The 16,128-nt window shown below is 40.9% G+C and overlaps 1 protein-coding gene across 1 annotated transcript in view; it reads left to right on the forward strand.

The window, feature by feature from the left end:
• The first annotated feature begins 7,958 nt into the window (after window positions 1-7,958).
• HSD17B3 (hydroxysteroid 17-beta dehydrogenase 3) overlaps window positions 7,959-16,128 on the forward strand; it is a 46,278-nt gene continuing 38,108 nt past the window's right edge. Inside the window, exons 1-2 of the mRNA XM_007176980.2 lie at window positions 7,959-8,112; window positions 12,022-12,068. Coding sequence (XP_007177042.2) covers window positions 7,959-8,112; window positions 12,022-12,068 — 201 coding nt within the window. The remainder of the gene's footprint in view (window positions 8,113-12,021; window positions 12,069-16,128) is intronic.

Consider the following 16,128-nt stretch of genomic DNA (forward strand, 5'->3'; position numbering starts at 1 on the left):
CACTAGCCCCCTTCAGGCTGTGTTCACTCAGCCAACCCCAGTCCTCTCCCTGGGATCTGACCTCCGAAGCCCGAGCCTCAGCTCCCAGCCCCAACCTGTCCCGGTGGGTGAGCAGACAAGCCTCTCGGGCTGGTGAGTGCTGGTTGGCACCGATCCTCTGTGCGGGAATCTCTCTGTTTTTCCCTCTGCACCCCTGTTGCTGCACTCTCCTCCGTGGCTCCAAAGCCTCTCCCCCCACCCACCTCCCCATCCCCACCAGTGAAGGGGCTTCCTAGTGTGTGGAAACTTTTCCTCCTTCACAGCTCCCTCCCAGAGGTGCAAGTCCTGTCCCTATTCTTTTGTCTCTGTTTTTTCTTTTTTTTTTTTGCCCTACCCAGGTACGTGGGGATTTTCTTGCCTTTTGGGAAGTCTGAGGTTTTCTGCCAGTGTTCAGTAGGTGTTCTGTAGGAGTTGTTCCACATGTAGATGTATTTTTGATGTATTTGTGAAGAGGAAGGTAAGCTCCACATCTTACTCCTCTGCCATCTTGAAGGTCTCCCCTTATCTGCACTTATCTGCACTTTTATAAATGTTATTTCATTTAATCTTCACAATAGCCCTGCAAAGTAAGAAGTATTTTCAATCCCATTTTATAATAATAACTTGAGGGACAGAAAGTTTAGCTTGTCCAAGTCACACGACAAAGCCAGCATGTACATCTGGAATGTCTTTCTCCAGAGCCCATGCTCACGTTCCTCCCAGCTGCATCCCAGACGATGGGTGGTGCTTGGAGATGGCAGGGCATGGAAAGGAAAGGAATCACTCAGAGGGGTTGTTTGTAATGTTGGATTTGGTGACCACTTCTATCTACAACATAAAGGAAAGGGAGAAATTTTAAATAACTAATTTTCCCAGCCTGGGAAAAGATGATGTCACAAATGATACCAATTTCATAATCTGTTCAATAGTACATGTGATTTCTACTAGTCAAAAATTATTCCTTCAATTCAGCCTTGCCTCAACCTCAGACACAGGGCTCTATGCACTGTATGATGCAGTGAGGGCTTATCAAATCTGCAGTCCAGTCGCTCTGTGCTAAGGAGATCTGGCCCTGGCTGAAAATCTTCTGGCTGATCTGGGAGCCAGCGTGGGAGCTGGAGCACCTCGTTTGTGCAAGCCTGGGCCGACCCACACTGTTTTCCCATGGGGAGGAGTCTTTGTAACCAGGGGACATCCAGAACAGACACCAGGCTAAAGTGCCATCAAGCAGAATGGCCCCTTTCCACTCCACACTAAGAGCACTTTATATCTGCCCTGGCAGGGATGGGAACAACAAGTTTTTGACAAAAGGAAAGAAGAAATCAAAACATAAAATATACTTCTCTGGGTTGCATGTTTCTGGCTTGACTTATGTCACTTACACAACAATGGTTATTGTTTGTTTGAACGACACAGAGGGTTTTAGGCAAGGCCAGAAACGCTAGCCCAGGATTTGGTCCCCCAGAGTTCTGACACCTAAAGAAGGCGAAGGAACAGTGGGTGTGTGGGGTCAGGAATGTCTCTTCTGATTCCAACCTTCAGCTGCCTGAGCCTCCCAAGCTGCATCCTGACCCAGACAAGAAAATGTAGCCACAGACAACAGTGCAAGAGGGGCTTTGAAACAAAGAAGGAAGAGTGGGCACATGTTTCCTGGGACTCTTGGGATCCTCGAACTCTTTGAAGGTCTGTTTGACAAGTTCAGCTTTGACAGGAAAAACTGATTCACTGGACAAAGAGTTCTGGTTCAACACTGGCTGAATACACAGCACCCAGCTCCACCATCCATAGCCCCCAAGCCCAGGATAATTTGTTTTGTTTCTATTTTTCTCTCAGGTTTTCTAAACCTTGCCACTTTCAAGAAATCTACTCTCAGGGAGCTAATTTTTACGTAATTATTAGCTCTGTTTTTCCTTTGTGAAAGCCACTCTCCATTTTTGGATGACATTTGATGACCTGCATCAGTAGAAAACGTTAGTTTTGTCCTCTTTTACTGGAAACTTGGTGACAAAGTCAATTTCTCTTCAGGTCTCTCTAGTGTGAAACTTCTTGTAATCCTTTCCCCTAACACATACCACAGCTCACTTACACAGATGCTTCAGGGAGAAGGCCAGGCCCTTATGAACATCTTAGAGAGCCTTCTTCAGGCCTCTTTCTTCCTCTGAATTTCTCCAGTTTGCCAACCCCTTTGCTCCCTCTTCTGCATCTTACCACATTGTGTCCAACCATTCTGTCCTCTATTGAGTGCTGGGACAGATAAACACCAAACAAATATTTGATAAATGGGGCAATTGTGAAGGAATCCCTTCCCATCTTTGCCTTTTTCAGTTTTTTTTAATTTCCTCTTCATTAACTCCATATGCTATAGGCTTCCAGTTGAGATCTATCCCTGCTCCCTGAGATCCTGCAACTTGCCCCTTACCTGTACCAGTGTCTATCACCTCTTTACCAAAAAATTCTTTAACAGGAAGTTAACTTCATTGCTTCCACACCAATAAAGGCTCGTTTTCCTTTTTCATTAAAGAGTAAATATTTATTGACTACTTACTTTTGCTCTAACAAAACAAAGTCCCAATCCAAAGGAGTTTACATTGTAGTGGCAGGAGACCCAACCACAAGCAACAAATAAGATAAGCCAATAAATAATATGCTCAGAAGAAAAATAAAGCAGAGGCATAGGACTGCAGGATGGGCATTGGCCTGGCCTTTTCCAGGCATTAGTGAAAACGGTAATTGTTGTTTTCATATTTATCAAACGCCTCAGTCTCTCACTCCTTTGGGGACAGATGTGGATGCACTGAGATGGCTGATCCACAATATCTGCTTCTGCCCACCAACCCTCAATGGGAAGAGTAATAATTAAACAAGACAGGTAATCCTTGTAAAGTGCTTAATGCAGAGTCTGATACAAAAAACACAGTAAATAAGGAGCAGATGGAGAAAATGGGAAGGAGTGGGGAACCACCATTGGCAAAGGCCATCTCATTTGCTTTAATTTTAGTTTAATCTCCACATTACTTACAGTTTCTTCAGGCAGTCCATAGCTTTATGAACAATTGACCCTTGGAACTGAGAAGCTGGTCCAGATAAAGACCTTAGTTGAAAGTGCCATGGTAAATAAAATGGCATGGTTTAGAGAGGAATGCAGGCGGAACTTGACAGTAGCTGCTGTCTCTCAGGGAGCTGGGGCTCCTCTTAGCCCACAGGAACTCGCTCATCTCCTGACATACAGGCAAACCTGGAATTGAGGGAGGTAATACCCCACAGGGCAACCTTGATCACGGAGCCGGGAGCCAATAGATAAACTACTGTACTTTTTTACTTAAGGCAGAAGAATCTGAGGTGCATGCTACATTTTCTCAGAGGCTTTTCCAGCAGATGGAGCCTCAGTCACTCACAGCAGTGACCAGCTCAGTGACATATTCGTGTCTTTCTGTCTTTTCCTGTTCAATCTCCTGGTCCCAACCCAACTCCTGCTCATTGGAATTACTTCCCAAAAGAATTATCTTCACAAGGTCCTCATATCAGAAAGAACCCAGGCTAAGACAGTCACACTATCTGTGCTTTGGTCTTTCCTTTTAGAGTCTATCTCCCAATATTATATATTCCACATATATATGAAATTATCTATAGTCTCTTCTCTTTTTCATAGCTCCTTCAAGTTAGGAAGTTTCAGTCATCAGGTAACTCCACAGTTTCCCTACCAAAGATCTCTCAGATTGTTCTTTCAGTATATATTTGGCTAAGTTGATCGTTACTGTTTCTGTATATGCAAACAAAACCCAGGAATCACATCAGTTGTTACAGAAATTCTCTTTGATCCACAGTGTTTACATTGCCTCCTCTATAGCTGGTGGAGACACGATCTTAAATATTTCCAAGTTGAAAAACTATCATTTGGAGGATTGCAATGAACTTCTGTATTTTAGGGAGCAGACTGTCCTTTAATTTTGGAGGCAACACTTTGATGACTCTTTTAGTGATGCTAATACACCTACCATTACCCCTCCCCATCATGTATATGAAAATGCTTTAGGCTGAGACATTACCTATTCTGTTTGGGCATATAGATTGAGTATAACTAGCAGAATTATTGACCTGCAATATTAGATTTTTCCCCCTAAATCTAGATTAAGTTGTCTTATAACTAAATGTTTTTATTTTCCCTTAGAAAGAAGAAGAAAGATAGCAGCCTGGAAAAGGAGCAAGATGGCAAGGAGTGACCAGCAAAAGTGGAGCACTGTCCCAGAGCCAGAGACCAGATTTGCTTGGCTAGAATGGGAGGATTTGGGCAACAGTTTCCTTAATGGTTCCCTAAAATTACATGAGAAGGAAAACCTAATAAAATACTGAACTCTTTGATGGCAGTAGAATAGAGACTTAGACTACTGTCATTTGGGTATTAATAATCTCTGAAGACTGGAGAAGATAGGAACATCTTAATTACCCATGGTTCCCAATACTCCTGTACATATTTCTCCCTAACCCCTTCCCTTTTAAAAAATTCAATCTATTTAAACCAAAAACAAAAAGACAAACACAAAAAGTGCACCATTTCTCCCACCCCCACCCCTTGGCTTTGGCAACCACAAATCTGTGCTCTCTAACTATGAGCTTATTTATATATACATATCATATATATATATATATCATATATATATATATATATATACACACACACACACACACACACACATTTTTAAAGGACTCCACATATAAGAGAGATCATATAGTATTTATCTTTCTTCTCTGACTTGCTTCACTTAGCATAATGCCCTTGAGGTCTATCCTATCCATAGAGTTGTCATTTAAGTACTTATGACTGCTTTTGTACTACAATGGCCAGGGTCTTTTTTGCAACAGAGACCTTATGGCCCACTAAGCCTAAAATAAAATCTTTACTAGCTGGTCCTTTAAAGTGAAAGTTTGCTGACCTCTGTTCTAGATCTAAATAGTTTAGAAGAAATATAGGGGACAAAGGAACATGTTAAGCAACACTATGGAGATGCAATCAGCAAATTCAAAATGTGGAAAATTCTATAAGATTAACAACTTAATTTCTTAAACAAATAAATGGTAGTAAACATTTTTTAAAGGGTGGGAGAGAAAACCTATACCACTTATGAGACATATGAATTTAATGCAATGTGTAGTCCTTTAAGAAAAAAATGATTCAAAAGTCAACTTAAAAATATATATGTAACAACCAGGGAAATTTAAATACTGACTGTATTTTGATGGAATTACTACTAATTGTTAAATTGTAGCAACAGCATTATTTTTGTTATTCTTTTAAAGAGTCCTTCCCACTATAGGGGTTTGGGAGTAGGGAAAATGGGTATATACAAAGTAAAAATGGACATAAAATGATAGTTAATTTTGTTATTAACTGTCATTATAGTTACCTATACCTATGGGTAAGTGAAGGTTCATTAAATTAGTCTCTCTACTTTTGCATATTTTTGATATTTTTCTTATTATAAATTTCTATAAGAGCAAGAATTTTTAAAGAAATTATAAAAGTTATTGAGAGACATTAAGAAGACCTAAAAGGAGAGATATGCCAGTTTGTAGTTGAAAGACTCAATGTTGTAAAAATAAATGTCAGTTTTTCCCAGCTGAGCCCCAGTAGGGCTCACCCCAGGGAGTTCAACCACCCCACCCCACCCCCAGTAGCTTTCCAGCAAGTTTTGTCAGCTTCCCAGGGGATTTCTGGTCCCAGGCAGAAGTTCCCTGCTAACCAGACTTATCCTCCTGACTGTGAACAGCTCTGTCTCGGGCAACCCAGAGAACTTCATCACCAACCAGCTGGGTGCACCCACACTCTCTCCAGTGAGGTCTGAATCCCAGCCTTGGCTCCAGGAATTCCCTTCCAAGTTCATTTGTTTCCTAAATACTCTTCTTCAGCCTTTGAGTATTCTTTTGAGTTTTCTTTTATGCCCTTTTAGTAGCTAATTCCCAACTAATTTTTTAATATTGAATAGTCCATGTTCAAATTGCTGTGTGGTTTGCCTCCTGAGTGGGACTGACACACTAGTAAGATTGAAGTTGTACATGTATAACATGTATGACCCTGCAATCACGTGTATTTGTGTGTGTGTGTGTGAGAGAGAGACATGCACACGTGTGGGAAATGATAAATACAAGAATATCCACAGTGGGGCTTCCCTGGTGGCGCAGTGGTTGAGAATCTGCCTGCCAATGCAGGGGACACGGGTTCGAGCCCTGGTCTGGGAAGATCCCACATGCGTCGGAGCAACTGGGCCCGTGAGCCACAATTACTGGGCCTGCGCGTCTGGAGCCTGTGCTCCGCAAAAAGAGAGGCCGCGATAGTGAGAGGCCCGCGCACCTCAATGAAGAGTGGTCCCCACTTGCCGCAACTAGAGAAAGCCCTCGCACAGAAACGAAGACCCAACACAGCCAAAAAAAAAAAAAAAATTAAATTAATTAAAAAAGAAAATTAATTAAAAAAAAAAAAGAATATCCATAGCAATGTTGTTTAGCATAATCTAAAACTGAAAACAAATACAATTGTTTGTTAACAGGAGGCAGATTGGCTGCAGGATGTGAGAGAAAGAGAGGAGTCAAGGATATCTCTAAGGTCTTTAACCTGAACAACTGGAACATAAGAGTTGCCATGTTCTGGGATAGGGAAGGCTGCAAGGGGAACAAGTTTTGACATTTGCTGGTAATATCAGAAACCAGTACTAGACTTAAGCTTGAGATGACTATTAGGCATTCAAATGGAGGTGTTAAGTAGGCAGTTGGAAATGCAAGTCTGGATGAGCAGCCTGGGTTACCACTGAACTTATACATTTGGGGGTCCTCAGTGCACAGCGTCCTTAAAGTCAAGAGATTGGGTAACGTCACCAAATGAGTAAGTGTGGACAGAAGGAGAAGGGGGCCAAAGGATGAACATGGGGGCACTCTTCTCGGATGACTGTCATAGTCTTCTCGCTCCCCCTGCTTCAGTGTCACGACCACTCTCCATCCCCACCTCCAAAAGGTCATCTTCTCTCAGCATCCAGAGTGACTCGGATTAGATAACACCATTGTCTGAGTCTCTTCAGTGGTTTCCTGTTGCTCATAAAGTCCAAACTCCTCACCAGGAGTGTCTGGCTCCTCCCCATGCCTTCACCTTACTTTATTCTTTCCTTCCTTTGTTCTCTACAGACCAGTTCCTCTATGTAGTGCTGTTTGTTCCTCAAATACATGTATCTTTCTCATTTCAGGTCACTTGCACTAGCTGTTCCCTCAGCCTGGAGGGGGAAACCTATCTTTGCAGGTTTGCTGTCTTTGCTGTCTCCTTTTCATTCAAATTTCAGTTCAAAATACCACCTCTTCACAGAATTTCTTCCTGTGCTCACTAGTCACTCTAACAAGTCACTCAGTAGCACTTTTTCACGGTACTGATATCTGACATTATCTTATTTATTCGCACATTGACTGTGACTCTCAGCTCCCCCATGGCAGTGACTGGCCGTGTTTACTATTTTATATTCCCAGCGCCTCAAAGAGTGATGCCACCTGTAGGCAGTCAATAAATATTTGCTGAATGAATGACTTACAGGATTTTGCATACTTTTAAGTATCTTTTTTAGCTTCCAAATTCAGGGAGGGAATGCTGGACTGCCATTTTTCTTTGTCCAGGCTTTATCTTTCTTTATGTCCACCTTTTACTTCTTCTCCAACTCCCCTGTGTCACAAAAGCCCAACAGTGCTATAAAGATATTAGGAAGAATATTTTATTCTGAAGCCTGTGAATCAGAGGATTGTGTAAAGAAGTTACTCCAATCTGAATGCCTCGACACAGTGACGCGTTGGAATGTGTCCAGTGACTCCAGAAGGGGACTGACTGACACTCCTTCAGAGCAGTCACGCTCGTCCCTGGAGGCTGTGAGGGCCCCAACCAGGTCCAAAACAACATCTGCTGCGGAGCCATCATGGGGGAGGTTCTGGAACAGTTCTTCATTTTTGTAGGGCTGCTGGTGTGCCTGGTCCACCTGATGAAATGTGTGAGATTCTCCAAATGTATTTTCCTGCACTTCTGGAAAGTTTCACCAAGGTCTTTCTTGAAGTCAATGGGACAGTGGGCAGGTAAAGAAAGTTTTCCATCTCTTGTTTTTTTGTTGTTCTTGCTTATTATCACTTAGGTTTCAAAAGATATATTGCATCTTTTCCTTTTGAGAGCAAAGATGTAATTCCTTTGGGTTATTTTAATTTGGGAGGCTGGAAAGCACGAATGAAATTAGGATTGTCTGAGAAATGAGATGTGGGGCATCAGGAGGATAATTAGGGAACAATGTGACTCAGTCCTTGCCTGTGTGCTTCTCCTCTCATTCTCACTAGTTGGGTTTTCTTATTTTTGGAGTTTCTGATGATACAAATAATAGATGCTGCAGAAAATTATGTATCCTCTTCTCCAGATTTTCAAAAGCCCAGGGTGCTTCCATTTTCTTAAAGGGTGTTTCAACATTCTGAAATCCAATAATTTAAATTCATTTTATTAAAAAAAATTTCTCTGAGCCCTTTCAAGAAGTGAGGGTAATACAAAATCAAGGCAATAAAGATCTCTGTGGAGACATGTTTTTTAAATGGTTATATATGGAATCTGGGTCTGGTTTGCGTCCCAAGTAGATTGATTAATTGCTGCCTCCCAATGGGATTTAGCTCCTGGAACTTCCATACAGAATTTCAGCTCCATACTGAGTTTAAGGTGAAGGACGTGAGGCTATGGTTTCAGCATGTCCTTGAATGAAATGCTAAGTTTGCATTTCAAAGTTGGTGTTATGTACTGGTATCAGTCTATCAATAACCAATATTGTGGTCAGGCTGGCCCTTGTGGTTCTTACTGTGATTGCAAGATGGCTTTCAGCAATAACCATCAGGAAACTTAAAAAAAAAAAAAAAAGGTTTATTACTTACAGGACCTGGAAATTATGTAGGACACCTGGTGCCACATAGCAAGGTCATGGGTGCAAAGAGAGAGAGAGAGTGAATGCGCCTGGAGTTCTTCTTTTATTTTATTCTGGGGTGGGGGCCTAGGGTTTCACATGCTCACTCTTTAATGGTGCATTTAAAACATAAGAGCAGGAATTTAAAGCACAGGAAGAGAAAAAAACAAGTGGTCCAAATGGTCAGTTATTGAAATCAATCAAGATTTTTAAAACAAAGGAACCTCATTTGGGGGAGGTGGCCTGGCTCTTTACATGATCGTGTGGCCAGCATAGCTTTTATTAGAAATCACCATCTTTAAAGTTGATGCCTCTTTGAAGTTGATGCCTCATTGGCAATCAAAGTCAGGCACTTGCATTACAAAAAAGAAAAAAACAAAAACAAAAACCCAACTGTCAGGTTTTACACTACAGTTGGGCACCAAGAAATCCAATGATTTAAAAAAAAAAAGAATTTATGTGGCTTTAGAAATACAATGCTAGGTTAAATAGGAAAGATTGTAAACAACCTTATGGGGCTTCCAGATAAAATACAGGATACTCAGTTATATTTGAACTTCAGATAAATAAAGAATAATTTTTTAGTATATGACACCCCAAATATTATGTGGACATTCTTATACGAAAAAATTATTTGTTGTTTACCTGAAATTCAAGTTTAACTAGGCATCCTGTATCCTTATTTGCCAAAGCTAAAAAAATTACTATATGAAAATTGTTTGGCATGAAAAAATGCGTTTTTAATTGTTGCTTGTTAATCTGGAGAGAGAGAGAGAGAATATGTGTGTGTGAGCACTCCCTCTCAGGGCAGTATGATGTCTCCAGTGAACTTGCTAAGCAGTTTGAACTTGAGTGTTCTGGATCCAAATACTCTACATCACACAGATTCAAATGCCTGTGCTCTGAGGGGCTTAGAACTCTGCCCATCAGTGTACAGCAAAGCCCTTCTGAGAACACACGTTCTAAAAGAAGTGCATATGTGGTCATATGTGGTTGATTTCCTAATTTTGTCACTGGTATTCTTTTTTTTTTTTTTTGGCTACGTTGGGTCTTTCTTGTTGCGTGCAGGCTTTCTCTAGTTGCTGCGAGTGGGGGCTACTCTTCGTTGCGGTGCGCGGTCTTCTTATTGTGGTGACTTCTCTTATTGCGGAGCACAGGCTCCAGGCATGCGGGCCTCAGTTGTTGCGGCACGTGGACTCAGTAGTTGTGGTGCACGGGCTCAGTTGCTCCGCGGCATGTGGGATCTTCCCAGACCAGGGCTCGAACCCGTGTCCCCTGCATTGGTAGGTGGATTCTTAACCACTGCACCACCAGGGAAGTCCCATCACTGATATTCTTTATAGATTTGTGACCCCAAAGTCAGAGCCTGGGTTCAAATCCTGTAGTCATCATTTTTAGCAGTGTGGCCTTGATTGGGTTAAGAACTTTCTCTCCCTTAGCTTCCTCAAATATAAACTAAGGAAAATGATGTTCCCTGAATTATAGGCTTGTTTTGAATATCAGATGAGATGGTGGCTGTGGGGTTGCCCATCCACATGCTCCTTCTGCATTTCTGTAAGCCGGACCAGGAAGAGCTTTGTTGGACCTACAATGCCTATTCCACTTTCTCCCTGAATTCCAGTGGCCTCATCTGTCACCCTCACCTAGACAAACTGATGCCTTCACATTCCCACCACCCGCCATGAAGAAGCTGCTAGTGGGAGCCCTGGTGCTCTGGGGTGTCAGAGCCAGAACCTCATTTCTGGCTTGGAAGCTGTGTTCCGAGGCCTGATCTGGACACTGGGGCAGAGACAGCACTGAAGACTTTGCTATGCACCGAGGAGGGGATGGAGGTGGCCAAGAACCTCAGGAGCCAGCTTCCTCCCCTCTTCTCCCTCCTGTCCATCTCACGCTGTGTAATTTAACTTTTAAATAATAAGGTCTAAGTGACTAAAAACAAAACCCAAAAATATAGTGCACGGCCGAAAGTAAACACTCAGTAGGTACCAGCCACTTATTGACGTTATCTTGACTATAGTTCAGGCCTTGTACGGGGTGATTTTGAGGATGCCTGTAATGGAGGGGAAGGTAAGGCAGAAGACAACAACCCTGAGCAGAGTACTTCTACAGAGTAAAACAAGTCATATACGTGGAGTCACTTAAAAGTACCCAAATAAACAAATAAAATCACTGGTAATTATTAAAATGAGGGTGCTTCTGCCAGTGTGCTGCCTGAAGCTTTTTCAGCTTGGTCTGCTCTCCCTCTCAAGTAAACTAAATGTATACATAGCTTTTGTACACACTTTTGGAAAGCATAGCCTCCGATTGTTGGTGCAAAGGTAAACTGCAGATATGTATATACTGAATTGTACTGTGTTTTGAAATTGTGACATTCACACGAATGAAGTTTACCCTAGAGCTCAGTCATTAAATATGTATGTGCTGTTGGCTATAAAAGGACTAGAAGGCCCATCTCATTGTTATCTATTAATCAATAGATCCAGTGAGCACAAGTTCTTTAGGTTCCTTCATGTCATTGCATCCTCTTTTTGTATTTCTGTATTTTCGTCTTTGTTAAGTTCTCTATCTTCAATGGGCTTTGACTGCTGCTGTCCTGTGAGAGTGAGGATAGGAAGTGGGGAGAACTCAACTTTCAGTAGGAACCTTGAAATGTCCTTACAGTGATAATTGGGTGTGTGGGTAGAGAGATAATAGCGTACACTGCTTGTCCTTGATGAATTCAGGCTTAGAAATGTCTAAACCCTTATGGGGTCTGAATAAAATGTTCCCTGGCTAATGTTCTTTGTTTCATTTTGGAGCATGTTTTTCATAGCCTCACCAACCCTTCCCCCACAACCCCATCCAAAAAAAGAAAAAAAAGCTTCATTTTGAACATTTAGTGAAGGGAGTCAAGGCTGGAAACTTCACAGTTGAGCGGAGTAGGGCTGGAGAGCAGAAGGGCGGTGCTTTGGAATATTGTGTCCTAGAGAGTAGGCCTGCAATAACATATAGCCAGCGAGAAAGGGGTTTAAAGATTAATTCTATCCTTTAAAACCATTTCTGCTTTTTGCAGTGATCACTGGAGCAGGAGATGGGATTGGGAAAGCGTATTCATTCGAGGTAAGCTGTGTCCTTGGAGACTTTCTCCTCCCCTTTTATTAAACACATCATAGTCACATGACTCCCACCCCAAACACTAGTTTTCTGATTATAAAAGCAATGGACATTCCCTTATGAAGGAAACTATTTTCTATAAAAAAGGAAATTTAAAAATCATAATCTCATCACCTGGCTACCTTATAAAAAAAAAAAACAATGATATTCAAAGGTGGCAGTATCTCCCCTTAGGAGTTGTTTTAGGAATTTATGGGGGCACTATTATTTTCTAGGGTAATTGTACCATAAGCATTTATATACCTAAAGCAATAAAAAAATTATAAACTACTTTCCTTTTATTTACCCTTTACATTATAGCTAGGGCATATGTTGATTTAAAAATCATTTGTGTAGGTAGGATATATATATATATATAAAACTTTCACTTCAAGAAGATTAATGGGCATTAAAAAATATAATATAAAGAGAGAATCTGATAGGGCTGAGAGTCACTGGAGTGTGATTAGAGTCCTTGAGTGTTTCCTTCCAGGCTTTTTGTTTCTCTGTAGACAGATAGATAGATAGATAGACAGATAGATAGATAGATAGACAGTAGGTAGTTACGTTTTTCTAAAAATGTGTTTACAGCATATGTAGTTTTGTATGCCATTATTATTAGTATTATTACAAGTTTGACATTTTCACTAATGAAGTATTGTTTCCTGGAATTCCTATATATTTTCTTTCTTCCTTGTGCCTATTATACTAACCTCTAGAACCATGTAAAATACAATAGAAGAAATAGAATCCTAGAAATTATGAGGATGGCTGTTAAAAATCAACACCTTAAAAACGTAATGAAAAGCACTTCAATTATGAAAACTACATTCAACAATAGTGTAGTACTCATGTGTTTTCTTGTTCCTAAAGGCCTGTGTCATGAGAGAGGTCAAACCATCTTCTGTGAAATGAACATTGCAAGGTATATTGGAGGTACCTGATAGAAACTTTTGGTTTTCTTTTTAGTTAACAGAGCTGAACCATACCACTTAAAAGCTCCTAGTGCTTGTCTTTTGGGTCTACCCCCCATCCTCCATGCTCTGAAGATAATTTCTTTGGTACTGACATTCTGCTTCAACTCTGTTTTTGTTTTTGTTTTTTTCTTCCAGCTAAAGAGTTCGTCTTTGCTCTTATCCTAATTTGTATATAGCAACTTTCTGATGATCAGTAGTGCCCAACACTCAGTAGACGAGTGGTTATATTTGAGTGTTGAGGTTGGAGAGACCATGTGCCAACCCTTCCAAAGCCTTGTATCTTCCGTACCCCAAATCAGAAGGAAAGCTTTTCTAGCTATTTGTGTTAAAACTATATCACCTCTTATATAACTGTTTTTTCACCTTAGACCAGTTTTCTGGAAAGGGTCTTATCTTTCATCCACAAGATCCAAGGCCTTACCTCTCAGTTCTCTGGAGAACTCAGGTTATTTCTTTATGATTTTCCAGATTCTTTCCTCAAATTCATGCTGACCTGATATACCTGTGGCCCCCTTGATATCTTAAGACTCAGACACTTTTCTTTCTTCTTAGAGGAGACCCATGTGCGGATTCTCCTTAGCAATTCATTTCCTTACTCTTTCCAAAAGCAATGGCCTGGGGGTCAGGAGCTATGGGTTCCAGTCCTCATTCAGACACTAACTGTCTGCAGATTTTGGACAAGTTACACATCCTTTCTGGGCTTCCAGGTCTTTATGAGCACAAAAGATGTCTCCCAAGAACCTTCAAATTCTAAATTCTGTTTCTCTTCTAGACTAATTCTTGTTTTGCTCTTCTTCTTGTAGAATCTTATTCTTTGTTTCCTTTTGTTCTTTTCTAAGGCTGTGTTAAACAATTTTCTGGGATCCCTACCTTTCTTTCATGCAGGATTCCCTCTCTCCCAGAGAGCCTGTTCTTGTTTCCCTGCTAATTGCTGCTTCAAGGAAAGCAGTTCAGAGTCTGGAATGCTGTGGATTGTAATGGTTAAGAATTCGAGGTTAGGAATGGATCAGATGTCTGTCTGTTCAAACTCTGCCTCCAATATGCTCACTGCAGAATTTCCACATCAATAAACTGGAGGTGATGATAATTCCATCTGGGCTTTTGTAAAAGTTAAACGGGGATGAGGTGGGCAAAATGCTTTGCATAGAGTAAGCCCTCCAAGTTTAGCCACTATTATTATTGCATATTTAATCTGTGTTTTCTTTCCCATATATTGCTTTTTTTTTTCTTTTCGAGAAAGAAAATGTGTTGTACTTACCCATATTTTTACTCTTTCTATTGTTCTTTCTTCTTCCCTGATGTTCCAAGATTTTTTCTTCTGTTATTTCCTGTCTGTTTAGAGAAGTTCCTTTAGTTGTTCTTTTACAGTAGCTCTGCGGGTGACAAATTCTCTTTGTTTTCCTTCATCAGAGACTGTCTACATTTCCCCTTCATTCCTGAAGGATAATTTTGCTGAATATAGGATTTATAGTTGACAATCCTTTCCTTTCAGCATTTGAAAAATGTTGTGCCCTTCCTTCTGGCCTCTATGATTTCTGATGAGTCTGATGTTATTCAAATCATTTTCCCCTATAGGTAAGGTGTTGTTTCTCTTTCATTGCTTTCAAGATGTTTTTCTTTGTGTTCAGTTTTCAGGAGTTTAGTTATGTTTCTTGGTGTGGGTTTCTTTGGGTTTATCTTGTTTAAGATTCACTCAGTCTCTTGAATCTGTAGGTTTATACCTTTTCACAAATTTGGAAATTTTTCATTCATTCTTTCTTCAAATATTCTTTCTGTCTAGCTGCCTAGCCCTCTTCTCTTCTTCTGGGACTCTAATGACACAAATGTAAGACCTTTCTTATAGTCTAGTGGGTCTCTGAGATGCTGTTCATTTTTTTTTCAGTGCATTTTTTCTCTGTTTAGATTGGGTAATTCCTGTTGTTTTACCTTTAAGTTCATGGATTCTTTCCTTGGTCTCTCCATTCTGCTATTGAGCCCATCTGTTGAGTTTTTAATTTCACTTTCTGTATTTTTCAGTTCTAAAATTTCCATTTCATTTTTCTTTATATCTACTATTTCTTTGCTGAAATGTCCTATTTTTCATTTGTTTTAATTGTGTTTGTGATTGCTCTCTGAAGCATTTTTATAATAGCTGCTTTAAAATTCTAGTCAGATAATTCTAACATCTGTGTCATCTTGATGTTAGCATTTGTCCATTGTTTTTATCTTACTCAAATTGAGATCTTCCTTATTCTTGGTGTGATGAGGTTTTTTTTTTAATTGAATCTTGGACATTTTTGATTTTATGTTATGAGACTCTGAATCATATTTAAATCTTCTGGTTTAGGTCTGTACTGACATTGCTTCAACAGGGGGAGGAGGGGGTGCTTTTTCCTACCAGGTGGGGTAGAAGCCCAGGTTTTCCACTTGGCCTCCTTTGGGGGGTGCTGCCTCCTTGTTACTGCTGGATGGGTGTAGGAGTTCTGGCTTCTCATAAGCCACTCTGGATTTTTGGGGCAAGAATGCATCCTTACTGCTCCCCACAAGCAGTACATGGAGGAGGTAGTCTCACTATCATTGTGGTGATGGTATAAATCCTGAATCTCCACTAGGCTTCCTCTGTCGTCATCCCAGGGGAAGGAAGAGGGGAGAGAGCAGAAGGGGTGCTCTGGCACTGTCAGGTGGAAGTGGATGTTCAGGCTTCTGCTGACATGGAGGGTGGGGTGGCTGGAATGAAAGTCCCAGCTCCCTGCTCATCCTTCTCTGATGCCAACCTGGCAGGGGGTTGGAGTCCTTGTTAGGACTCAGCCTCACCAGAGTGGAAGTGTCAGCTCCCCACTCAGCCTTTGGAGGCAGGGGTGGCAAAAGGAACATAGATTTTTTTTTGAGTTGTTTGGAGTACAACAGTTATTGTCTAAAGTTTTCTGCCTTGCTAGGCTGCCATTTTTTGGTTCTTTGGTTAGAGAGAGCAGGCTTTTATTGGGACTTTTTATGTCTGCACTGTTGGTATTTCTGAATATCCAGCTTCTCCAGCAATAAGTCTGGGATATATGAGGCAAAAAGAAAACCCA

The sequence above is a fragment of the Balaenoptera acutorostrata genome, chromosome 6 (genome assembly GCF_949987535.1).
Source record: "Balaenoptera acutorostrata chromosome 6, mBalAcu1.1, whole genome shotgun sequence".
Lineage (NCBI taxonomy): Eukaryota > Metazoa > Chordata > Mammalia > Artiodactyla > Balaenopteridae > Balaenoptera > Balaenoptera acutorostrata.